At 57.0% G+C, this 19,291-nt stretch overlaps 1 protein-coding gene across 2 annotated transcripts in view; it reads left to right on the forward strand.

Annotated features, from left to right (window-relative positions):
- LOC111149180 (zinc finger FYVE-type containing 28) overlaps positions 1 to 18,301 on the forward strand; it is a 105,365-nt gene extending 87,064 nt beyond the window's left edge. The window contains exons 7-12 of one of the 2 annotated variants that reach the window (XM_022506122.1): positions 6,036 to 6,068; positions 12,882 to 12,997; positions 14,087 to 14,203; positions 15,502 to 15,606; positions 17,542 to 17,645; positions 18,095 to 18,301. In XM_022506122.1, coding sequence (XP_022361830.1) covers positions 6,036 to 6,068; positions 12,882 to 12,997; positions 14,087 to 14,203; positions 15,502 to 15,606; positions 17,542 to 17,645; positions 18,095 to 18,226 — 607 coding nt within the window. In that variant the 3' untranslated portion in view covers positions 18,227 to 18,301. The remainder of the gene's footprint in view (positions 1 to 6,035; positions 6,069 to 12,881; positions 12,998 to 14,086; positions 14,204 to 15,501; positions 15,607 to 17,541; positions 17,646 to 18,094) is intronic. The other variant, XM_022506123.1, reaches the window with a different exon arrangement.
- The last annotated feature ends 990 nt before the right edge of the window (positions 18,302 to 19,291 follow it).

Consider the following 19,291-nt stretch of genomic DNA (forward strand, 5'->3'; position numbering starts at 1 on the left):
GTCTGGCCAGGAGGTCACTCAGGGGCAGCCTCACTCCTCTGCGAGGTACACAGAGATGGCCCAGGCAGGAAGCACACGATGCTGCGTCTCCCTGAGGACACAGGGAGCGAATGCCCCGGTGAAGCAGAAGCCTGGTGGAAGGACGGGGCACTGGGGTTCTGTGCCAGGCTAGCCAGAGGGTCTGGGCCAGAGAAGCGCCTTCTGGGACGTTCCCCCAGGCTCTACGTTCAACCCCCTGCAACACGGGCCAATTCCATCAGTGCCATTTCCAGGGTGCTAGGTCATGGCCCCCAGCAGAGACCTTGGCAGAATGTTCTGGTTTTAGTATATGTGCTGCCGAAGCGAGCACGGCAGAATGTTCTGGAACCATGCATCCCTCAGCTCTTTTTACTGGCTTCTCTCCTACCTTTTCAGGAAAACTTAAGATCTTTTAAAAGGGAAAGTTAGCATTTTTCAAGAGCTTGTTGTTCCCTGTCTAGACTTAACTCACTGTTCCAGAAGCTTCCATGCTCTTGAAGCCTGAATAAGCCACTTGTCTACAGCACGGAAGCTCAGCCTTCCTCAAATCTGTTTTTGCTCTTTCCTAGGACATTTGACTAGAGCGTCTCCATCCTGTTGCTTCTTTTAAAAAATTCCACGGGCTCACTTTTTTCTTATAATAAACATGGCCCTGTTCATTGTAGAGACTTTGAAAACATAAGAAGAAAAACAAAAGGAAATAAAAATTACCCCGAATCCTATGAGCAGTTTTAGTTTATTCACGACGTTATGATAATTTCTCTGGAAAGTGCTTAAAAAACACTATTTCCGTTGAATTCTACTATATCCTAAGGACATAAGGACATACCTAGTTTATTCTATGTTTTCCCACGTCCGTGTGTCTTTTTGTGTTGAGCTGGCCCTGTGGCCCTTCTGCCTTAGGGATCTGTGTCTGCCCCTGGGGTTAAGTCTTCAGAGTAGATTCTTGGTAAGGTCACCACGCCAAAGATGTAGAAAGTCTGTGCCGTCTTCCTGCCCCTTGCCGCCATATATGGTCAGATCGCTCTCCAGACACGTGCCGATGTACCAATTTGTTGCGGCAGGTGCCCCTCCCCCCCATTGAGACTTGAGAGTGAAACACGAATCCCTGGGTATGGTAGTTGGCTTTCCTCTGACGGTTGGTACCCCCCACGCTTCTTCCTTATCCGTGTGTGAAGCTACTGCTCCTGTTTTCCAGCTGGGTTTTCATGACTTGTTTACTGATTTGAAAGCGTTCCTTCTGTCTGGTGTGTCTGCTGGGGACAGATGTACCCCACGTGCTCCTTGCCCACCGATTCCATGTGTTGATGTCCTTTGATTTATAGAAGCCTTATATAGAAGAATTTATAAATTCCTTATATGGAATTTATGAAAATTCCAGAGAAGCCTTGTGGTTCTCGCTTTGCTTATTTTCTCTGGCTGGTTGTGCACCTCCCAACTGTCCTCGCCCCCAGGCCAGGGCATCGTCTCCTCTCTGGCTCCTGCCCTGTGGCTTGCTTCGTTCCACTGCTAACTCTGACCCAGTTTCAGAGATCCAGGGGTCCTGCTTTCCGAGACCATCTCTGAGCACTGGAGAGAGCATGACCGTCAGGGCTGATGGCCATCCTGACGCTCAGGCAGGGTCGCTCCCCTGTCCCACCGTGGAGGCCTGCTCTGCAGGATTCGTTCTCCAGCTGCGTTCGTGAATTTGGCTGGCGGTCCCCCTGCATCTCCCTCATGCAGCTGGTGGGCCTCCCCGGCTGTCATTTGGGGTCGAATGTTAAGAATCTGGGAGGGCTGTCCTCGGCACAGGCTTCTGAGCCTCTGTCCTAAACAGGCGATGTGTGCTCTGACCCAGTGTTCCGTCCCTGCAGAGGGGAACAGCTGGCACGCCTCCCCTGTTGTACCCCTCACCTGTCTGGGTAGTGGTGTCAGAGGCCCCACTTCCCCGCACCTGCAGAGGCAGTGGGAGGCTGTGTCCAAGGGGGGGGAGGGCACCTGTGGCTGGATGCTTGACCTCAGCCTCCCTGAGCCTCTGTTTTGTCGGCTGCAAAATGGGCCAACAACAGTCGCCAGCTCAGGTGCGTCTGGGGGAGATGCTGAGAAGCTACGGAACGGAACGTTGCTCCTGGTTGTTACATTTCGTTTTCCTTGTTGTTACTCATCTTCATTACTCCCTGTTCCTCACCCATTATTTCCTTGGTGCATGGCTCAGGGGTGTTACTGTTCTTTGCTGTCTTGCTGTCGAATCTTGGCTTTCCCTCCCCATTGCATCACCGGATTTCACTGTTTCCAGCCTCGTTCCCACTCTGCACGGGTGACGTGACCGCTGGTAGGGTGACTTGCAGCCCTGGGAGGGACTGTCCCAAGCTGATGGGCTGTGGACAACTCTGGCCTCCAGCCCCACCTCTGCCTGATCTTGAGTCTCCCCTGGCTCCTTTTCCAGTTGATGCCTTGCCTTTCTCTGTACTGTGGCTCTGTCATGGTTCCCCCCGCCCCCGCAACTGAGCTCCTCTGTCTGTTGCCGGGGTTGGGACCCAGGTTCAGGGGCGTCGGGCCCTGGGGATGCCCAGGGTCCAGCCCCCCGCCGGTATCCTGTGTTTCCTGGAGGCCCCTGGGCCCCAGTGACCCACCTCCCCAGAAGGAGGGAACCATTTGACATCGCTGTCTGAGATCCCATGGACCCTGGCCCTGCCTCCGTGGCCAGCCCAGGGAAGGGCAGCATGTGGCTGAACAGACCGAGCTTCCTCCAGAAGCATGTGGTGAGTGGGGAGGCCTCTGTCATGTGGAAACCTTCCCCAGAGGCAAGGCCTCCATCACGTGGAAAACTTCCCCAGAAGTGGCTCTTCTGATGTGCCGTGTGCATGCCTCCCCCCGACAGCTTTCCCTCTAGCAGATGGATTCAGGCCAGCTCCTCTGTGCTGGGATCAGCCCTGCCCCTGGTATCTTCTGGCCACCACGACCGGGAGGGCCTTCCCAGTGTATGATCCATAGCCTTAACTCCTGGTGCTGGTGGTGGGGCTGGTTGGAGCTGCCCTGGGGATCGAGTCCTGAGCCAACACCTTCAAAGGGAAGGGGGTGTGGGTCAGGCATGGGAGCATAAAGGACTATGCTGGCTGGGCCAGTTGACCACTCGATGACCTGAGATGCGGAGGAGCGGTTTCCCGGCCGGGCCCGCCTGCTCTGTGGCTGGTTCTTCCTGGGGGCTTGGCAGAAGAGCAGCTCCAGGATGTGATGGGGGGCAGGACTACCCCAACCTCTCTCTGGCAGCTGTGGGGCCCTGGGCTTGTGTCCACCCCATCGGGACACACCCATCATTGCCCAGAGCTGTTCTGGGGCCGGACTGCTGGATGTAGGCCCTGCTGCTGCAGCCTTCGGTCCCTGGGGCAAGTGTCTCCGCTGCTGTGCAAAGAACGCCGAGCTCTCCCACCATGTCCGGTCCCTGGAAGGAAAAGCAAGAATGATTGAGCAGGTTAAAAATAGAGAAGGACTTGGAATTAATTTGACTCTTGAAAAGCAGATGAGACGTGTTGACTGTTAGCAAGTACACAGCCAACCTTGGGCGGGCCGGGAGCTGAGCGCAGGCATGCGGTCAGAGGGCAAGTCAGGGCCGGGCTCTCACCTGAGCCCCTCACAGGCACCCCCCATGCACACTGCAGCAAGCACAGTGACTAAGGCCCAGATCGCTAGAACCCCACAGGCCCGCTACAACCCTGTAAGGCCATGGGGTAGGCCCGCACACGGTAAGCATTTAGGCAGGGGTCCTGGGAAGGGTGCTGCCCTTCTTGTTGACGGACCTCCCCAGTGTTAGGGTCCTTATTACAATCTCCCAGCCAGGGGTGGAGCTGGCCTGGCTGAGGGGTGGCCGTGACTACCTGGTGAGTGGGCACCCAGGACAGCTCCGTCCTGGCCTCTGCCCCCTGGTGACCCCACCTAGCATGACCTTAAAAGGCCCCCCTCATCCCAGAGAGCTCCTTCCTCCAGGCTGGCTGCCTCCCTGCACCCCAGACTTCTCAAGTCCTCCCACCCTACTGCTCTCTCCACCTTCACCATCGTCAGGGCATGACTGGGCCCCTCCCTCTCTTTCCTCCACTGGCCCCACCTGTCCTTCCACTGGTGCCTGCATAAGATGGAGAGTGACAGGTGGAGTCTGAGGCAGCTCCTGCAGTTGGAGCAATCAGGGGAGGCCTCCCTGGGGCGGAGACGTCCCCAAGACCTGAATGGAAGGCATGGGAGAGGGGAGATGTTCCCCAGGCCCTAGGTCCAGCAAAGGTCAAGGTGCCAGGTGTTCTAACCCGGGCTGTTCCGACGGTGTGAAGTAGTGTCCACCGCGGTTCCAGTCAGCATGCCCTTGAGGACCAGTGACACTGAACGTCTTTTCATGTGTTCGTTTGCCATCAGCCTGCCTTCTTTGGTCAAACGTCTACTCTATTAAAATCTTTTGCTGTTTCTTTCATTTGGTTGTTTCCTTATTGAGTTTTGAGTGTTCTTCGTTCATTTGGGGGTTCTTTAACAGATATAATTTGCAAATATTTTCTCCCAATCTGTGGATTGTCTTCTCATTCTGAGTATCTTTTGAAGAATAGAAGTCCTTAATTTTTATGAAGTCCACAGTTTGTCAACTTCCTTCTTTCATGGATTGCAATTTTGCTGTCATAGCTAAGAATTATTTTTATAACCCCAAATCACAAAGGTTTCTCTTCTAGAAGCCTTATACTTTTTGTTTTGCATTGAGGTCTGTAATCCATTTGGGGCTAACTTTGTATATGATGTGAGGTATGGATCAAAGTTTTATTTTGTTTTGCATAAGGGAAAACAATTGTTTCAGCACAATTTTTTGAAAAAGCCTATCCCTTCTCTACTGAATTTCTCTTCCTCAGGTCAGTCAGCCACATGCATGTGGCTTTATTTCTGGACTCACTGGTCTGTCTCATTGATCTGTCTGCAGGGACACCAATACCACACTGTCTTGATTATGGTAGCTTTATAATGAGCCTTAAAATCAGGTAGTATAAATCTACAACTTCTTTTTCAAAGTTTGTTTCGCTTTTTCTGTGTCCTCTATATTTTATGTGAATTTTAGAACCAAGTTGTCAATTTATATGAAAAACAAAAGCAAAACCAAAAACAAAGCCTACTAGGTCTTTGGAATTTTGTTGAATCTACAGATCAACTGGGGAAGAATTAACCCCTTAATAATATCAAGTCTTCCGACTCATGAACATAGTACACCCCTCCTTTTGGTTAGGTTTTTAATTTTCTCAGCAAAGTCTCACAGTTTTTATTGTCGAAGTCTTGCCCATCTTTTGTCAGGTCAGATTAATCTCTAAGTATTTTACATTTTTGATGCTATCATAAATGATATTATCTTGTAATTTTGATTTCCAGTCATTGACGGCTAATATAGGGAGATGTATCTGAGGGCTGTATACCAGTGTCGTCTCTTGCGACTTTGCTGTACTCCCTTCATTACTTATAAAGGTTCTTACGAAGATTCATCAGACTTCCTATAGATGATGCTGTCACCTGTGAAAAAAGCCAATTTTATGTCTCCTTTTCCATTGGATGTGGTTTACTTCTTTTTCTTGCATGTTTGCCCTAGCAAGGACCTCTACTACAATGTTGACTAGAAATGTTGACACGGGATGTTTTTGCCTTATTCTTGATCTCAGAAGGAAAGCATTTACTATCCACTGTTGGCTGTAGGATTTTCATAGTGCTCTTAATCAGGTTCAGGAAGTTCTCCTTTATCACCAGTTTGCTGAGAGTTTTTATCAAGAATAGATGGCTTTTCTGAAATGCTTTTTCTCCATCTTTTGTGATCGTATCATTATCTTTTAGCCTGCTAATGCGATAAATGGCATTGATTGATACTCAGATGTTAAGTTAACCTAACATTCCTGGGAACCTTACTTGGCCACTAGGTATCCTTTTCATGTGCTGTTGGCTTTGATTTACTAAAATTTTATTAAGAATTTTGCATCTGGTGGTGAGGAATGTCAGACAGCAGTTTTCTTTTCTCTTGATGTCTTTTTCAGGATTGGGTATCAGAGCAAAGCTGAGATCCTGGGGTGAGTTGGGGAGCAGTCCCACTTCTTCAATTTTCCAGAAGAATATGTAGAGAATAGGTACTATTTTTGCCTTGAATATTAGTTAGAATTCACCAGGGAAGCCATCTGGGCCTAGAGTTTTCATGGGAAGGTTTTTAACTATTATTTCAGTTTCTTCACTAGACATAGATTTGTTCAACTACCCATTTCTTATTTGGTGAGTGGAAGAGCTTATTCACATAATCCTGGGTCCCTGCTCCATCCTCTTGACTTCCCCTCAGACAGGCTTATGCCAGACAGCTGGGTGATGGGGTGAGGGGTCCCTATGCTCCTGGTCTCTGGGGTCCAGGCCACCTGCCCCAGTGTCTGCCCCGTGGCTGGTTCCTTGCACCCTGACCAGTGTCAGTTTTCTAGGTGATCTCCGCACTCTCCTGCCTCTGGTCCTTGCTTGTTCTTTGGGTCACCATCCCCTCTCTGTCTGCGATGCCATTCCTCCCATCCCTGCTACACCATGTCACTGTGTGCCTTTGATGAAACTCATGGGGTGCTTTGCCCAGTGGCCTGTGGGGCACCGCGGCTGCATGTCCTTGCCATCCTTGTTTCACAGATTTGAAACAGGCGCTCAGAGCCCTTCAGTGGGGGGAAGTCCTTCTCATTTGTCTGATTCTGTTTTGGGGGCCAACTGCAGAACCCTGGGCCTATCCCCAGAGTTCAGCCTCGAGTCTCAGGTCTGTGATGTAGTCCATCCTCCTGGCTCCCACACACCTCCCTTAGGCTGGAGGGTGTGACTCGGGGTCCTTGGCTGGGAGAAGCACACCTGCCCTAGCTCGAGTGAAAATGAGGGGCCGCCAAGAGTTGGAAGGCAGCCGGCCACAGCAGGATACCCTGAGATTTGGAAGGGGACACCGGGGCTCACGTCCAATCTCCCACATCCTGGGCTCTGTCCTTCAGACTCCTGCCCCTGCCAGGGACCTCTTCTGGCCCCTGCTCCTCAGCATGGTGTGGCAGCTGTCCAGCCCATCTCTCAGGCACAGCCAGAGCTGGTCCCCTGTAGCAGGGCCCATGCCCCCATCCCAGCCTGTGTGTACCATGTGGATATTCATGGCTGTGGGGGCTACCCTGCCAGACTCTGCAGCTCCTCCCAATGCCCTGCAGCCCCAGCTTTGGGAGGTGTCTCCTAGGGGCTGTCGGGGACAGAGCTGTCATCTCACAAGTGGACAAAGCTGGACATGATGGTGTGCCAGTGTCTGGGGACACATGGGACCCACCAGGGCAGCTGTGGGAGAAACGGAGAGTCACCATGGCAACGTGGGAGGCAGCAAGGCATCACGTGCTCCCCAGCCTGGGAGGAGGACATGCACCCTGTTTCACAGACCCTCTTTGGGTCCCAGCAGGCTTGGGGTGACTCCAGACACGATGGACCTGCATGTTGCCGGGCTCTCCATCCCTCTGGACTCTAGGGAGACTGGCCTGGGGGGGCCTGTGTCTAGGGAAGTGACTCTGAGGGACCCAGGCACACCACTCTGGCCACGGCCACCCCGTCTGTCAGTCGTTGGGCTAGGAGGGCTCAGCGAGGGCCAGGGGCACCGGGCAGTGGGTCTATTGTGTGTCCTCCTTATTTGGGGAAACCACTTGTCCCTTAAACTTCTTCAGTCCTCGGGGCTCTGCAGCACATCCTTTAGTGATGAGGGGTTCACCAAGGCTTCCTGGCTGTCCCCCACAAGTGTTGCAGGACACTTGAACTCCTGTGTCCTTCTGGATGGATATTATCCATAGTGATGACCAGAAGATATTTCCAGGAAACCTGATCCCAGAGCGTGCACCCCCCATGGCTGTGATGGCCTGCTCCTGCCCCCAAGGGCCCATGTCTAAGTCCTGGCCCTCATCCCGGCCAGGGGGGACCAGACCCCTTCCCAGTGGTGTCGGGCAGCCTCACTCCTCCCCAGAACTGGCAGGGAGGGAGCAGTAACCCTGGAACCAGGATGGGGAAGCAGGTGGGCTTCAGCCTGGTGGACTGGGGCGTCTCCCCACACAAGGGTCTCTCTTAAACGCGCACACACCTGGGATCTCAGTTTTAAACCTTTTCACATAAGAGTAAAACACAACAGGATTCATCATTAAAGGAATGCACAGATAAACAGACAAATAACTGACATCTTTCGAAAAAAACGAGGCTGCAGAGTGACTGGTTCTTGAGGTAGGTTTGAAGGGCAAGCGGAGTCAGGCCTGGCTGCCAGTGGGGTCACGGCCAGTCACGGCGGGGGCACAGTGGGGCACGGCTGGCTGGGCCATAGTGTGCGACTATGGATGCTGAGGGGAGCAAAACTGTGCCCTGGGCCCCAGCTCTCAAGGCAGAGGAGGTAGAAGACTTACCTCCCACCCTAAGGGCCAGGTGGCCTTATGCTCCCCTGCCTTCCGCCCACCTCCAGCCCCGCCCTGCGTGCTGGAACATGACTCTCACACATGCTCCTCCCCACTCCGTGCTCCTGTGGCCACCGCACAAATTGTGGGAAGAACGCAGCAGACAAACACGTCCTGGCAGGGTGATTTCCCTAGAGGTTTAAACACTGATTATGAGCTTAGACTCCCTTGAACTGTTTGAGCCATAATTATGTGTTTCATGGGACTGCCTCTCCAGAATGCCTGGCAAGCTCCAGTGGGCTTCGTTGGCGGGAACCAGCCATGTCCTTGGAGCCTGGACAGCGCTGCCTCTGGCCGCCACTCTCGTATGTGCCCTGATGCCCTCCACATGTGATTGGCCTTCTCTCCCTGGACCCGTCGGTGGTGATTCTACCGTGCATTCTGTCTATAGGAACAGTTTCTGGGCCCAGCAGGGCAGAGATGGACCTGGGGTTGGATTGCCGGTTCTGTGCCCAGAATGGTTTCCCCGGGGAAGCAGGACCAAACTAGGGCACACCGGGCTTCAAACAACAGGAAGATCCCACGTCCCAGTTCTGGAGGCCAGAAGTCTGAAATCGGGCCATGCTCCTTCTGGAGGCCCCAGGGGAAGGGCCTTATCTCCTGACCTGGCTCCTGGGACTCCCAGCACTCACGGCCATGTGGCCTCGTCCCTCGGTCTCCCCTCCGTCCACACAGAGCCTCCTCTCCTTCTGTCTCCTCTGCTCCTCTTAGTGGGACCCTTGTCGTTGGATTTAGAGCCTGTCCGGGCAATCCAGTCTCAGGTCCTGGGGGTTTGGGGTGGGCACATCTTTTGGGGGCTCTCCCACTCCTCCTTCATGGTGGGGGGCGGGGAGCATTCCAAAGCTGTGAGGCGTGAGGAGGCTCTGCTGGTGGCTCCTTTCCCTGAACCCCATCTAGTGTTCCAGACAGAAAGCGTTCATTCCCACGGGGAGCCCTCTTCTCGTTCTCCCCCACATCTAATGAACGCAAACTCTTTGTCCAACAGGTAAAGATTGGGAGGTTAGTGAGGAGCAGGAGCGGGTGGGGCTGCCTTCAATGTTGGGCGTGCAGCAATGAACAGAAGAGAGGGTGCTGCCGGGCCAGCCTTGCATTCTCCCAGAGTAAGACAGAGTCAGCACACACGTGCTAAGTCAGGGTGCTGAGTGTCCCAAGTTGCACAATGCAGGGTAGGGGCAGGAAAAGAGCTGTTGGGGGCAGGGGTCCTGCTTGTGGTCAAGGAAAGGACTTCCAGCAGAGCATACCAAATAGAGGTGTCTGGGTCTGGGCCCAGTGACATCTATGCAAAGGCCCTGTGGCCAAGAGTGTGTTTGGCTTCTCTGAGACAGCAAGGAGGAAGTCTGAGAAGCATAAGTAAGTGGCAGGTATGGGAAAGGAGGTTGACAGAGAGGGGTCCAGATTCTGCCAGGGCCTGTAACCTTCAGTAAGGATTTTTGCTTTTTCTTGGACTGGAAAGCAGGGGTGGAAGATTGCAACAGAGGAGGGACATGTTCTAACTTCTGTTTGAAAAGATTGTTTGTTCTGGGCCTTCGGTAATCTTGGTAGGAGCTGCAGCTCCTCAGGGTGTCCCCTGGCATGTCCAGGGGCGTTTAGGCCTGCCAAGTCCTGGGTACTGAGCTCCTCTGAGGCCTCAGGTTCGTCCTGCCTCTGTGAGTCTGCCAGGGCCCACCCTGTGGGCATGCTGAGCTGGGCAGGGCTCTGCAGGAGCCCTGGGGCCTGGTCTCCGGACAGTCCCCACGCTGTCAGCCTGCTGGCTGGCAGTACGTGGGGAAACGGGGTCCCCCTGTAGATGTGAGTGCCCCTCTGCCTTCAGCCTATATGGTGTCCACAGAGGGTCCAGTGCCTGCCGTTGGCTAGCACTCTGTCTAGTGACTGCCTGTGGACAATCAACACCCTTTTGAAGGGGTGGCCCTGGGCAGTGCCCAAACAATGGCCATCCCTCAGGGCAGGGCAGACCCAGACAAGACCCCGGCTCAGGTCCCAGCTGAGATCCCGCTTCTAGTTCCGGTGGTCTCTTCTTTTGCTCCCCTCAGCCCTTCGAAGCCGACTGCCTGCCTAGGATCCGCCTCTGTGTGGAGTTTGGTGTCTCTCTCCGCTGACCCCCCCGACCCCCGCTTGGCCAGAGTCTCAGGCTCCATGGCCTCCACTGTCTGTGGCATCAGAGAGCTTCGGTGTGCAGGCCGCGCTGCTCCAGTCTCCGGGAAGACATCCCAGCCTCTGGGGTGCCAAACTGTGGGGCTGGGGCTGCAGAGCTGAACCCCAGGGGCACCCACTCAGTGGCCGACTCGCGCCACAGGCAGAACTGTGGTGCCATCTGCTGCCAGACGCGCTGCCTTTCTCCCCAAAGTCACATGTGTTCTGATGACAAAAGTAACCCTTGCTCACAGAAGACACTTGGGGAAAAGACAAACTTCTCCATAGTCCCGCTCCTCAGATAAACTTGGTGGTAATGACAGGATGGTCTTCCCCATGTCTCACCAGGCACATACGAGGTCTTTAACTTTAGAATTCGACCTTTTTCACTTAATCTGTCAACACTTCTAGCTTCTGTCCTTCTACAAAGTGGAGATTGTGTGGATGGGACCTAGTTTGTTGAGCCAACCCACTGCTGATGGACATTTACCTTACGAGCTGTTTCCTGAATAGGAGTTTGCGACGTGATTACAAGAAAAACATTCCTTTATTTTTTGAAGTGTACACTTGACTGGTTCTTAGCATGTTCGCAGCTATTCACACATTTTTGTCACCTGATAAAAAAAACCCCGCCGTGTCCCTGAGCAGCGGTTCCCTCTCCCCGCTGCCAGCCCCGCCTTCTGTTTCTATCCATCTGCCTGCCCTAGACATTTCAGATAAACAGAGTCACACACTGTGACCTTTCGTGAGTTGCTGGGTCACAGCTTCCTGTCTTCCCACTTCCTCCTGATCGTGCTCCACACACAGCTCTCTTCCTTCTATAGCTGAATAGTGCTTCCCCGTGCAGAAGGACCACGGGTGTTTGCCGGCTTCTCTGTTGATCTATGCTTGGCTTGTACCCACCGTGGGGCTCTTGAAAATAGTGCCGCTGTGAACACCTGTGAGCCGTGTTTATTTGGGTCCCTGCTCCCAAATCTTCTGGGCAGAGCTGTCACTGACTCCGGGGATCCTGAGTGGCAGCAGACATTGCCCACCGTGAAGTCCCCACCCCCTTACCTTGCATGACTCCCTCTCCTCGGGGGCCCCGTCCGCAGAAACCGTGCAGCTCAGGAGGAGACAGCCGTGGTTCGTCATCTGGGTCCCAGCAGAGCAGTGGCACGTCCAGCCCACCGCCTGCCGGCCGTGGCCGCTCCACGCTCCAGGGAAACACTTAAAGCTCGTTAACAAATGTTTGTCATGTTCGAGGGCACTGGGCTGGAGGAAGGGGGCCCGTGGAGCCCTGGGGCCCTGTTCAGGCCTGTGTCCCTCTTCTGTGGCTGGAGGCGTCTGTGCTTCTCCGTGGTCTTCCATCGGGGCCCAGCCCTGCATGAGACTGAGCTGTTCTGCGCATTTCTCCTCTGTGTGTCAGGGACCCACACAGCATGTGAGGGGCTGTGATCGGCTCCCTTCCACGTCTGTCCACTCAGCCACTGTGCAACCTCTGAGCCACCAGGGCCACCGTGAAGATCGGCCACGTCTGCTGGCCACGTGAGTGTTGTGTGGGCAGCTCTCCTTTCACGCGGATGGTACCAAGTTCTCTTTCTGAAGTTGTGGACCCAGCTCCCTTGGCCCCCAGCCGTGCCCCCTTCTGAGTGCAGACGGACAACCCCAGATGCCGTGTGTGCTGAGCCAGGCCTCCGGTGTGGAAAGCAGACCAACTCCCTCCCCAGAAGAAAAAGGAGATAGTGTAGGCAGCTGTTGGCAACTTTTTAAAAATTATAATGAATATTCCCAGACAGAGACGACAGGGAAAGCATATATTAAATGTCAGGGACAAGGCTGGAAGGGAAAATGGGGAAATTTTCTTAGATTGCAGGATAGAGGGGTAGAGAGAGAAGAAAGGAAGGGAGTGATGGAGGAATTGGACGCTCCCCCCAGGTGGTTCCACTCAGCCGCAGCAGAGAAGGGAGTGCGTGGTGAGGGCAGGACCCCGTCTCCATAACAGAGTCCCACATGTGGGGGCTTGGAACGACAGAAAATCACCCCCTCACTGCGGAGAGGCTAGAAGTCCAAAATCTGACCGGTCCACCCACCTCCAGACCCTGTGCCGGGTCCTTCCTGCCTCATCCAGCTCCCTCTGCCCACTCGGACTCGTTAGGGGCCCCATGGGGTGCTGGTGACGTACTGAAGCCCGGGAATCTTGGCTCCTGTGCCGCGAGAGTTTAGCTCTCACTTGTGGGCTTTCAGGCTTCAGAAGTCCCTGGCCATGCCCCCCATGCGCCCCATGTTTCCTTCCTCATGCAGTGGCTCCACGGACCAGGCCGGGTTGGAAGCCGCCTCCTCGACCACAAGAGAGAAGATCCGGTCCAGGTTCCATGGCAGCCACGACCTCATCCACCGCCTGTTTGTTTGCATTTCAGGTGCCCGGCTGGGTGTGGGGGGGGGGGGCGGGCAGCGCCAGGCTGTGGAGGTCCTGGGGGCTTGCCCACTGTGTCATTTCTTCATGGGCAGGGGCAGGGAAGAGGGCTTCATTCCTCTGCAGTCCCCCAGCTGGGACTGGGGAACCCATGGCTCCCGCAGGGCCTTGGCGGCCCACACGGGGAGGTTCTGTTCATTTTATGGTTCAGGCTTAGTGTACCCCACCTAGTTTTGTTTCCCTCTCTGGGGATGGCTATACCGCCTGTTTGGTTCACCCCCGACCCCCGGGGGTTCAGAGGCGCATGAGCTTTTCACTGGCTCTCTGTTTAACGAACACATTCATGTGGTTCACAGTATAAAAGCGTGCAGCACCCTCGGGCCTCCTGCATGCCCTTCCCACCCCCACCTTTGAGGGCTGGGCTCCAGCTTGCCTGCTTGGCAGGAGCGTGGCCTGTGGCCTGACGATCCTGCAGAATCAGGGTCGTGCTGGGGGGCGAGGGCCCCACGGCCACGGCCAAGCCAGGCCAGGTGGGACCAGGAGGACCTCGAGTGACTCTGAGCTCTGGTTTGCATAGGTTTGTGTCAGGAGTTAGAGGGACATCATGCCCAGAAGGTGCTTGGAGCCGTTGCTGATGCACAGAGAATCCTCTAGAAGCACTGACTGCAGCACTATCCTTGGGACGGGTCGCTGGGCTCCCATTTCGGTGGGATGCCTGCAGCTTTTCCCTCACTTTGCTGTCCCTGGCAGCCGGGGCCACCCCCACAGAGCTAACCCAGCACTGCTTTCCACCGAGAGGGCCCTCATTTTCAGAGGGAGGAGACCTCCCAGGGTCTCTGCAGGGAGGGTGGGGCGAGTGCATTCCTGCTAGGAGGGGGCCGTCTATGTGGTCACCCCTGCCACCAGCCTTCCCTGGACTCCTGAGCTTTGACTTCGGCCAAACTGTGGCCCAGGGGCTGGGCGGCCCCCTCTTGCCCTGAAGAACATGTGTCAGTCCCGGCCTGTGAGCTCTGGCCAGGATCACCCAGCTCGCAGCCCTGAGCCCCTGTAGCTGGTTGGCCTGACCTGCTGTCCGTTTGTCCTTCTCTCCCAGGGGTGGCTGACCAGTTGCAGACGAACTATGCCAGCGACCTGAGGAGTATTCTCAAGACCCTTTTTGAGGTCATGGCCACCAAGCCGGAAACAGATGACAAGGAGAAGTTAAAGAAGGGTGAGTGCCCCCAAGGGCATGTCCGCCCTCCCCACCACCGCGTCCCAGGCCACACACTCCCCTGGAGCACGCGAGGCCCTCCAGAGCCATCCAGCCTGCCTTTCCATGGCCCACCGCCCACATAGAACTACCAGCACTGCCAGGCTCTCCGCTACGTACCAAGGGGCACAGGTCACAGGCCCCACAGGTGCCCTGGCAGGTTTGCAGGTGCTCCCAGCTTCCATGCACAGGCTTGTGTGTGCAGCACCTCCTGCTGTCCCTGCATGCCCTCCAGCAAGGCCATTGACTTCTCAAGGCCAGCAGGCTGTGGGGGTGGGGGGTGTTGGTGCCGGACAGTGAGACCTGGACGTGGCACATCCCAACTGCGTTGACAGTGGAAGCCCAGCCCAGGGTCAAGGAGGGATCCTAAGGCCCCACCTCATGGGGGGAAGTGGTCGCCTGGGACCTCCCTCACGTGTTTACAGATCCCCACACATCCCAGCACAGATACACACACTCGCTCTCACATGCACACATACTCTAACCACACACAAGCTCACACTCACAGCTCTCACATGCACACATGGATGCACACACACACATACTCTCATGCATGCGCGCACGCACACACACACACACACACACACACACACACACACACACACACACTCCCACATGCATGGGGTGGGGAGGGGCCTCATCCCTGCCGGCCCTCCCCTTGTGCTGGGCTGAGATACTTGTTCTGGGCGAGCTGCCCATCCTCATGGGGCTTCTGGGTACACAGGGCAGCCTGCCCAGCTGGAAAGCCCGCCCCCACCCAGGAGGGCACATCCTGGTTGCAGGTGGGCAAGGAGCAGAGTTAGTACGGTGTGTTGTCCCCTGCTCTGCCTCCTGGGATCCGGGCCACTGGGCTCTCCGGGAATTCGGGGCAGGGCTGCTTCTGCAACATCACGACTCAGAAAAGGTAGGTGCCATGGACCAATTCTGCAAGCAAGGATGGTGGGCTCCCGGCTCCTGGCTCCCAGCCCCCGTCCAGGCCTGGTTCCCCTACCGCCTCGGGGGTCATAGCCCTGGGGGACCTTCCACACACAGACAGTGCAGGGGCTCTGGGGCTGGGGGCCTACAGCAGGGAGCAGCTACAGACGTCAGGGCCCAGAGCCCAGCCTGCTGGGGTGGTGCTGACTCACCCCTGTGCTGGGGGACTGCGGCTGGCTTTGGAGGGACTGACCCACTTCTGGTCTCCTGCGGGTGGGCCTAGCAGGGACAGGTGCTTGCCCATCAACCCCACCCCTTCCTCTCTCCCTCCCTCTCTCTTCTAGTCACCCAAAGCCTGAGGAGTGCAGCCTTAGAGGACTGTGCTCTGTGCCAGGAGACCCCATCGTCTTCCGAACTGGCGGCCAAGAGCCGAGATGGGGACTTGGAAGGTGCGTGTGAGGTCTGGGCCAGGCCCCGAGGTGCTGCATGCTGGGCAGGGAGTGAGGAGCCTGTCTGGACTCGCCACCTCTCTGTCTGGACCCAGAACTCCCTCTGTTTCTCCAATTGGTGGTCCCTTCCCAGAGGCCCTCTGGGCCTGCAGTTGCCCCTAGGGTGGGCACATGGACCCCCTTAGCCAAGGCCTTCGGCTGTGGCCAGAGGTGGCTGAGCCCACCTGTACCCACCTGCCCACAGGAGGAGCCTCACGTGGCAGCTATCTGACATCTTTTTCATAGGGGACTGCACTGTCTGGTCACATGGGAGTCCCAAGCCCCTTCTCCCCTTTTAGACTGGAGGTCAGGCCTGCTGGGGGCCCGGTGGCTTAGTGATCAGGGAGGGAGCCTCCCGGGCAGGCTGGGGGCACTAGCCACCCATCTGTGGAGAGGGGCTTGCCCACGAGTTTTGAAGGGGCTGGAGGCCTAAGAGAGGAGCGGTAATGGATGGAGGCAGAAAGGCCTGGCCAGGTGTCAAACAGGATCAGGGCCGAGGAGGCCAAAGCTGACCCCGCCATAGGCCAGAGGTCACAGCACTCCTGGTGCGCCTGGCCTGCTGGTTGACCCTGTTGGTCCCCAGCTCAAGGCCTTCCTGTTGTGCCCCAGTCCCCTGAGGGTGACCGAGGCTGTGGGGTTGGGGGTGTCAGGAGCAGCACAAGCTCCTCACCTCTACCTTTCCAAAAACCATGCACAAGGGTACCTGTCATAGGAACTTGGAGCCCCTCTGCTCAGGAGTGACTGTAATGAGCTTCGAGCTGCGAGGTCTGGCATTGCCCAGTGCACAGGAGTGCCTCTGGCCTTATGTGCCTGAGCTGGAGATGCTTAGGGGCTAAAGCTGTCATCCAGGAGTTCCCTGGGGCCAGCCTAGGATTCGACACGGGGTGGAGGGTGAGGGCAACCACGAGATACGGCCTCCCTGCAGGGTGGGGGTGAGCTGACCGGGCCCAGAATGGAAGGCAGGAGAGCTGGGTAGGAGGCAGTTTGAGGTCTGTGCAAGCCAGCAGGAGGAGGGGCAGATTCTCCAGGGTGGGCAGGAGGCCAGGAAACCCTAGGCCCTTCCGAGTTCTGTTTGGAGGCCCTGAGGGTGGGGCTTGGGGACACAGGACGGTGTCCACTTGAGCATCAAGCCTGGGGGTTATGTGAGACTGCAAGGTCCACTTCTGAGCACACACTGTAGTCTGAGGAGGGATCCGAGCTGCTCTTTCCCCCAGGTCATGGATGCTGGCCTCGGGGCCTGGCAAACCACAGTCGGTTTGGTGCCCCAAATGGGAGGACAGTGCCTGTCTCTCTGCGTTTGGGAGCCCGCTTCTCCCCGTGCTGACATGCCTCCTGAATTCCAGAGCAAACCTCCAGAGGCTTCCATCAGCCAAGACCTAGAGAAGTCAGCTGGGACAGGACCCACATGCATGGAAGGAGGGGGTGGCCCCTGGCCTGAGCCTGGCCTGCAGACGTGTCAGGGAGGGGATGGCTGGGGGTCTCCCTGGGCCTCTAGGACCCCAAGAGCCTGAGAACTGCCCTGGATGGGCAAGGCTGGGGGGCATCTGAGGCCCCCACAGGGTGCACCTAGAGCTGCGCTGGGGGGTCGATCTCTTCGTTTCTCAGCCACCACCTCTGCCCAAGGGGTCTGCCAGGCTGGGTGCTGACAGAGAGAAGCTAGGGAGAGGACCATCCGGGTGGACACTCCCAGCCCACATCCTGAGTGCCGGTGACCTGGCTGGTGGCACAGCACAGTTTGTCGCTGGGGGCTGGTGGACAGGCACTGTCCGTGAGGCCGGCGGTTTCCTGAGACTGTAGCCAGCAGCAGGGATCCAGGGACTGGCGGGAGAGAAGGAGGGCGGCCCGCCATCACTGCTGCAGGTCTCCCTTTGGCTGACCTCATTCCCACTGTCCCAGATCCACCGGAATGGGTCCCCGACGAGGCGTGTGGCTTCTGCACAGCCTGCAAAGCGCCCTTCACTGTCATCCGCCGGAAGCACCACTGTCGCAGCTGTGGGAAGGTGAGCAGTCTGGTCGGTGGAGGGCGTCCCTGTGGTCTGGGACAGGCTCTGAGCCTTCCCCTGGGCTGCGCTGGGGTTCTGGAGGCCAGGACAGAGGCCCTGGGGACCTGACAAGGCCTCTGAGGTCTTTGTGCAGGGGTCCTTGAGCCCTGGGCCCTGCTCTGACCTGGCCCCCAGGAATTGAGGCCCCCAGCTCCCCCACACCCGGGGTCCCGATGGTGCTGTCCCTAGCCACTGCAGAGCTGGTGTTGCAGGGAGAGCGGGTGAGAGTGGTGCCAGAACCCCTTGCATGAGCCTGGCCTCCTGGGGCCACGACCCAGGCCAGGTTTTTCTGGAGGTCCCGGCAGCACGTGCCCAGGGAGGTCGTGGGAAGCGCCCCCGCAGGCCCAGGGTCGAGGGCTGTGGAGGACCCCGGCTCACTGCCCACGCGGCCCACCCCTCCACCGCAGATCTTCTGCTCGCGCTGCTCCTCGCACTCAGCGCCGCTGCCGCGCTATGGGCAGGTGAAGCCAGTGCGCGTGTGCACGCACTGCTACGTGTTCCACGTCACGCCCTTCTACAGCGACAGGGCGGCCATCTGACTCGCCCTGCACCCCGCAGCTGCCAGGGCCCTGCGACTCCCGAGCCGCCGCTGGCCGCACCAGGATCACTATGCGCCTCTTCAAGCTGCTGCCGCCACGGAGGGGCTGCTGGCCGCCCCGCGCCCCCGCCCCCATCCTCTCCCCTATCTGTGGGCCCCCATTCTCCCCCCACACGGAGGGCCCACGGCAGGGGCCAGCAGGAGTTCCGGCAGTGGCGTGGCTGTCTGGGCGGGGGTGGGCGCTCCTCCTGCCTGCCCGTCCCTGGGCCCCCGCCCCCATCCCACCGAGAGGCTGCCAGGAGGCCCAGCCATAGTAGAAGGCCCAGTCAGAGCTTGCCCTTGATCAGGGAAATGGGGTCACACCTGCAGCCAAATCCTGGGCAGATGGGGGACACCTCCAGGAGAGGGGTCAGGTCTCAGTTACCTGGACACTTACCCTTCTCTCTCCCCACCTGGAGCCAGCAGCTGCCTCCTCACTCCCCAGTGCACCGTCGCTGCTCCCCTTCCAGACCTTGGCGGAACAACAGACATCTGGGTTATTCTCAGAGGAGGAGGTGCAGATGCACAACCAGCCTCTCTAGGCCCGAAGGCACCCACTGCCCTCGGGTGCCTGCCTGCTGATGGGATGTGGGGCAAATAGCCGCCTGCACGGCGCTGAGACCCAGGTCCCCAGGTTCTCAGGCCCTGGGCTACCGGGGCAGAGGACCACCGCCCACCCGCTGCCACCGCCCCCTTCCCTCTGTTCCCCCCACCCCCACCCCCGGACCTGGGAGTGGCCGGGGCCCCAGGCTGAGGCAGCCAGCCGGCACCGACAGCTCAGGCTGAAACCTCAGGCTTCATGTTGCAGTGACGGCTGCAGCTCTGTTTTTAGAGAGATGGCACACGACTGCTTCTTTTATAAGAAAATCCAGCTACTGCGGCATAGTGGGCACACATGCACAGAGACGGCTTCTTGGGTGGGGGGTATACAATGGAGGGGATATTATGTATTGAGATTATTTTTATTTTCTAAATGCTGTAATTCGAAGCCATTTCCATAAATCTCTTTAAGGATTGCAGACACTGG

This window comes from Enhydra lutris, unplaced genomic scaffold (assembly GCF_002288905.1).
Source record: "Enhydra lutris kenyoni isolate GAN:26980312 unplaced genomic scaffold, ASM228890v2 scaffoldscaffold21, whole genome shotgun sequence".
NCBI lineage: Eukaryota > Metazoa > Chordata > Mammalia > Carnivora > Mustelidae > Enhydra > Enhydra lutris.